General features: G+C 45.7%; 1 protein-coding gene across 1 annotated transcript in view; it reads left to right on the plus strand.

Annotated features, from left to right (window-relative positions):
- LOC126252524 (octopamine receptor Oamb-like) overlaps window positions 1-4,006 on the plus strand; it is a 209,583-nt gene extending 205,577 nt beyond the window's left edge. Inside the window, exons 2-3 of the mRNA XM_049953420.1 lie at window positions 2,327-3,872; window positions 3,989-4,006. Of these exons, the coding sequence (XP_049809377.1) occupies window positions 3,582-3,872; window positions 3,989-4,006 (309 nt within the window). The 5' untranslated portion in view covers window positions 2,327-3,581. The remainder of the gene's footprint in view (window positions 1-2,326; window positions 3,873-3,988) is intronic.
- The last annotated feature ends 2,728 nt before the right edge of the window (window positions 4,007-6,734 follow it).

Raw genomic sequence — 6,734 nt, forward strand, 5'->3', positions numbered from 1 at the left:
TGTAAACAGACAGAATACGTTGCTGCAGTCGGCAACGCCTATGTAAGACAAGTGTCTGGCGCAGTTGTTACATCGGTTACTGCCGCTACAATGGCAGGTTATCAAGTTTTAAGTGAGTTGGAACGTGGTGTTATAGTAGGGCACGAGCGATGGGACACAGCATCTCCGAGGCAGCGATGAAGTGGGTACTTCGCCGAACAACCATTTCACGAGCATGCCGTTCATATCAGGAATCTGTTAAAACATCAAATCTCTGACATAGCTGTGGCCGGAAAAAGATCCTGCAAGAACGGAACCAACAACGACTGATGAGAATCGTTCAATGTGACAGAAATTCAACCCTTCCGCAAAGTGCTGCATATTTCAACGCTGAGCCTCAACAAGTGTCTGCGAGTGAACCATTCAACGAAACATCATCGATATGGTCCATCGGAGCTGAAGGCCTACTCGTGTACCCTTGATGACTGCATGACACAAACCTTTACGCCTCACCTGGACTCGTCAAAATTGTTCTGTTGATGACTGGAAACATGTTACCTGGTCGGACTAGTCTCGCTTCAAATTGTATCGAGCAGATGGACATGTACGGGTATGGAGACAACCTCATGAATCCATAGACCCTGCATGTGAGCAGGAGACCATTGAAGCTGGTGAAGACTCTGTAAAGGTGTGCGGCGTTTGCAATTGGAGTGTTATGGGACCCCTGTTACATCTAGGTATGACTCTGATAGGTGACACATACGTAAGCGTCCTGTCTGATCACCTGCATCGATTAACATTCATTGTGCATTCCGACGGACTTGGGCAATTCCAGCAGGACAATGCGACAGCCCAGGCGTTCAGAATTGCTTCAGAGGGGCTTCAGGATTACTCTTCAGAGTTGAAACACCTCCGCTGGCCGCCAAACTCCCCAGACATTAACGTTATTGAGCGTATTTGGGGTGCCTTACAACTTGCCGTTCAGAAGAGATCTCCACCGCTTCGTACTCTTACGGAGTTATGGACAGCCCTGCAGGATTCATAGTGTAAATTCCCTCCAGCACTACTGCAGATATTAGTCGAGTCCATGCCACGCCGTGTTGCGGCACTTTTGAGTGGTTGCAGGGGCCCTACACGATATCAGGAAGATGTACCAGTTTCTTTGGTTCTTCAGTGTGTAATGGACTGACTTGACGTTTATGACATTATTGTCGAAGGAAATGACTATACTTACAGGCAAATAACGTCATTTTCAAGCAGTAAATTTTGTTCTCATTTAATAAGCTACCAAGCTTCATTACATAGAGAAGAACTTGGTGGGCAACATACATTAACGGCTAATGATTACTTCCCGCCGGCCTCTGTGGCCGAGTGGTTTTAGGCGCTTCAGTCCGGAACCGCGCTGCTGCTACAGTCGCAAATTCGAATCCTCCTCAGGCAGGGATGTGTGTGATGTCCACAGGTTAGTTAAGTTTAAGTAGTTCTACGTCTAGGGGACTGATGGCCTCAGATGTTAAGTCCCATAGTGCTGAGAGCCGTTTGAGCCATTTTTGACTACTTCCGCTGTCAGAAAGGCGTTTTCCAAAAATGAGTGCTTCTCAGTGTTCTGTTGAGTCTTCTTCCAAGGAAGTGGCACTGAGAAGCACCCGTGTTTAGCAACTTAGACAGCTCAGAAGGAGACCTAGCCTACCATCCAGAGGCTTTTTATGATACATGCAAGGCTTGACCTGAAATGAGTGACAGAAATGGAGGGCCCAGATGGCCAAGCGTTTAGAACAATTGGCACTTTTGGAGCGAGCGGGCGAGACATGAACCAGTTTTAACGTAGATTCCAGATAGCGGATAGCAAAAAGGAAACATTGCAGAACGGTACTGTGAGTATCCTGGTATCGAGACCCTAAGTCAAACCTTTTGCTTTACTTTGAATTTTTATGTTACTGAAAGTGCAAATAAATGTAGACAATACTCAATACACTTTGTTTGAAGCGATAAAACGTTTTGTATGCAGAAAAATTTGTACAATTAGTTGACGCATAAGGAGGACATACTAATCAAGAGTTATACGAAGAGATTTTTCAGGATTAACAATTGTCACCGTGTAGTATTCACCTTACACTTCAAACGTTTTACATGTAATAAGTCCTGGAGGTTGTTTTTTCAGTTCTTCAGGTATTTTCTTGAGCCAGTGGTGTTTATCTTTTAATTCTTGAAAGTTTAACATATTTTTCTTATGGAAGTACTATAACTCATCCTTCAGCTGCGCTCATTATTTCATTTTTAAACTTTTATATGTGTCTATATACCTGTGTATATATATTAGACTGATATCTGTGGTACCTTGTTCCAGGTACCGCAGCGGCCGGGGCAGCTTGGTAATGTGACATCCAGACGACCACGCGCAGACAATCATCGGGCCAAGAGCGGCCATTCTACACTGATCCACCGGTCCATCGTAGGAAGTAGTCTGACAACCATCCAGTGAGATTTCTACGCCGTAACAAGTGTCACACTGCTACGAACGTTCGAATTCTGGTTTTAACCGTTTACTTCTGTTTTCCAAACAGCAGCATCTGCGAGCTATTTATTTTTGGTGCATCAGAAGTTACGGTAAATATAGATTTCCCATCGTTGGGTCAGAAGCTCAGCCACGGAAGAAACATGACGATCGGCTGAGTCGATGAATGAAAAAACTTGCTGAGGCTATCGTGTGCTGCTCTATTACACTGGACGACTCGCCTAACCTGTAACTTTCTCGCAAACACTTTCATCGTCTGTTAATTTCAGATTTATCAGTGATGAGCGTTCCTGCTTCTGACAGCAACTAGATGATACTCCAAAATGGAATCTTCCCTTCAGTCTGGAGTTCAAACGGAAACGGTACTTCTGTGTCTGATGCTTGTTCTTTGCATTGATGGATCGACTCGAATATGTAGCACCAACGTGAATGTGTTGTGGTACAGTTGGTTTACCAGAACGTTGCGATCAAGTAAAGTAGGAGTACTTTCAGGAAGCAAATGTCATGGTATTCAACTATCACCGTACATATCTCATAGTTACTTCACCGTACACTGACAAGGTTTGCAGTTTTCGTTTAGCTAGATTGTAGGTGTTTTCTTATTACCTCGTTTTGTTTCTCCTCTTGTGATGGATGCGTTTCAGCAGTTGAACCTTTGTAGTTACTTAATTATGTGTACTAAATAAAGGCCAAAGAAGATTATAACATGTCTGAGAAACATAGCCTGCTCTGATTACTTATCATAGGTCACTTGGACAGAATCCAAAACTATTTCTACACTCAAGTAATATTTTCGCTGAAAATGTTACGTGTATAGTTGCTACATGATAGCTAGGTAACCTGCTGGGTGTTCATTCAGGAGTAGGTGAGGTGTAACTGTTGAGTGATTACAGAAGCCGACATAGGATTAGAACAAAAGCACCTGTGGTACAAAACAAGACATTTCTGACGACCTATTGGCCACGAAGAGATTCCCAAAGTGATCAAGAGTCGTTGCCGTGTGGAATTCGACAGATCCTTTCGGTCCAGCGCGCCAGAACATCGCTTCCGACTTGAGGAACTGTAGCAGAGGAGGGCCACATCTGCGATGGACTCTGTCAGCGGTGCCGCCGAGTCCGGCAACGGCTCACTGGAGACCCAGTGGTGTCCAGAGGAGCCCGAGATCGCGTGGACCGAGGGCCGCAATGTGGCTACGCTGGGCGTGCTCGCCATCATCGACGTCATGGTGGTGGCGGGAAACTGCCTGGTGGTGGCCGCCGTATTCCTGTCGCACAAGCTGCGTTCCGTCACCAACCTCTTCATCGTCTCTCTCGCCGTCGCTGACCTACTGGTCGGAGTCGCCGTGCTGCCTTTCAGCGCCGCCTGGGAAGTATTCAAGGTACGCGCTACCGTCTGTTTCTTACTCTTTCGGAATTCAGTCTCTTGTTCGTCTCTTCTCGAGTATGTCGTTAATCTATTTACCGATCTGGGCACGCTTTCCTGTTCACTATTTAGTTGTTAAATACACAGTAAGAAAAAGAAGAACGCACCACGAAGGAATTATTAGAGCACTCCGTCTTCAGGCCACAAGCCACCCACCTGGACCATCCGACGGCCGTGTCATCCTCAGTTGAGGATGGGGATAGGAGGGGCGTGTGGTCAGCACACCGGTCTCCCGGTCGTTATGATGGTTTTCTTTGACCGGAGCCGCTACTATTCGGTCGAGTAGCTCCTCAATTGGCATCACGAGACTGAGTGCACCCCGAAAAATGGCAACAGCTCGTGTCGGACCGGATGGTCACCCAACCAAGTGCCGGCCACGCCCGACAGTGCTTAACTTCGGTGATCTGACGGGAACCGATGTATCCACTGCGACAAGGCCGTTGCCTGCAAGGAATTATCATAATGGGCAGGAAATTGATAGACATGATGTACATGTTCATTCAAAGAATGATTACAGTTTCAGAAAAAAAATTAACAGATTATTCAAGAGAAAAGCTTCACAATCTGAGATAGTCAACAGCGCGTCGGTCCATCTCGGACGCTTTGAAAGCAGTTCGTCGGCTTGGCATTGATTGATAGAATCGTTGGTTACCCTCCTAAGGGTTTTCGTGCCAAATTCTATCCAATTAGCGTGTTAGATCGTTATTATCCAGAGCCTGTTGGGAGGCTCTGCCCACAATGCTCCAAATGTTCTCAACTGGAGATAAATCCGGTGACCTTGCTGGCCAGGGTGATGTTTGACAAGCAGTAGAAACGCTCCCCACGTGCGGGTGGGCATTTTATTGCTGAAATGTTAGCCCAGGATGGCTTATCTTGAAGGGCTGCAAAACAGAGCGTAGAATGTCGCCGTCGTACCGCTATGCTCTTAGGTTGCCACGAATGACAACCAAAGGGGTCTTCCCTGCCCACTGGGGCTCAGTTTGAAGCGGGACTCACTACTGAAGACAATTATACTCCAGTTAGTGACGTTCCTGACTGATGTGACCAACGAATAAGGGTCTCGCGACGCCCGTAACAGTGGTGGAACATCAATATGACTGTCCTCAGTCATACAGCCCGACAGCCAAGCCTCATAATCTGGGGCGCCATTTCATTTCGTAGCAGTACTGCGTTGGTTGTTATCCGCGGCGCCCTCACAGCACAGATGTATGTCGACGATATTCTGTACCCCGTTTAGTTGCTCCTCAGGTCAAACAATCCTGAGCTTACATTTCAGCAAGATAATGCCCGTCACATGCAGTGAGGCTTTCTACTGCTTGTCTTCGAGCTTGTCAAACCCCACCGTGGCCATCAGGTTCAACAAATCTATTCCCAGTTAAGAACATTTGAGGATTATGGGCAGGGCCCTTCATCCAACTCGAGCGTTTGGCGGTCTAACGCACCAACTGGACAGAATTTGGCACGATACCCTGTTAGGAGGACATCCAACAACTTGGTCAATCAATGCCCAGCCGAATAACTGCTTGCATAAGGGCCAGAGGCGGACCAACGTTTATTGACGAGCTCAATTTGTGAAGCTATGTCTCTTGAATAAATCATTCATTTTTTTCCCAAACTGTAATGATAAGTTTGTGCATTATAATTATCCGTCCGGGCTGTTATGCCGTGGTCGGTTGATGAGTTCTATGTCAATTGTTGGGAATTGACATACAACTCATCAACCGACCACGGCATAACAGCTCGGATAATTATAATGGACATAACATTTCCGGCCGTGAAAGTCTACATTTTAGTATAATGATTGGTTTGTCTGTACATGCATTGTAATCATTTGTTTGTCTCAGCATGTGCGTCACATCTAGCGAGTACCATCCATTTCGTGTAATTCCTGTCACTTCCGTGTAATTCCTTCGTGAAGCGTCGTAATTTTTAACTGATTTGTTAATCATTTTCTCTTAGAACGTATTTACAAAATACTGTTGCGTTTGAACGTAATCCATAATGCAATATTGTTAATATTGTATTGCACGAAATGACTTCAAGAAGTAAGCTACACACGTTATGCCACACTAAGTCCATTACGGAACAAGAGTGGTGTATTGTCAGTTCGCGCACAGGTTCCGGGTTTCCTGCGGATTCAGTTCTGCTGTGGTACGTGTAACAGATCCGTCACAGTGTCGGAGAGAAACAGGCCGGCAACTGGAAACGTAGCCCAAATCCGCGCACGGTACAGTGCAATGTTTGTGGAATAAATGTCTAAATTTCACACGTATTTACGTAAATTATGCTAGGATATGGACCAAATGCAATGCCGCGTCGAGCTGTAGTAAACTAGTGACCTTGATTTGACGTAAGACGCTCAGATGTTAGTAATGCTGATCGTGAGGGGAGACCACCGTCATCTGTCACAGACTTCAATGAGCAGGAAACTACTGAACTGTTTCGCAGCAGTCACAGGACTTCTGACGATGAGGATGCTCACAGAGCGGCTCTGAAATGGCTCCGTGACCAAGGAGTGGATTTCTATCCTCGAGGAACTGAACGATAGATAGAACGTTCAGATGGTTGTTTACAAAGACTATGTTGAAAAAAGTACACTAGTGGCCATTAAAATTGCTACACCAAGAAGAAATGCAGATGATAAACGGGTATTCATTGGACAAATATATTATACTAGAACTGATATGTGATTATATTTTCACGCAATTTGGGTGCATAGATCCTGAGAAATCAATACCCAGAACAACCAACCACCTCTGGCTGCAAAAACGGCCTTGATACACCTGAGCATTGAGTCAAACAGAGCTTGGATGGCGTG

This window comes from Schistocerca nitens, chromosome 4, assembly GCF_023898315.1.
Source record: "Schistocerca nitens isolate TAMUIC-IGC-003100 chromosome 4, iqSchNite1.1, whole genome shotgun sequence".
Classification (NCBI taxonomy): Eukaryota; Metazoa; Arthropoda; class Insecta; order Orthoptera; family Acrididae; genus Schistocerca; species Schistocerca nitens.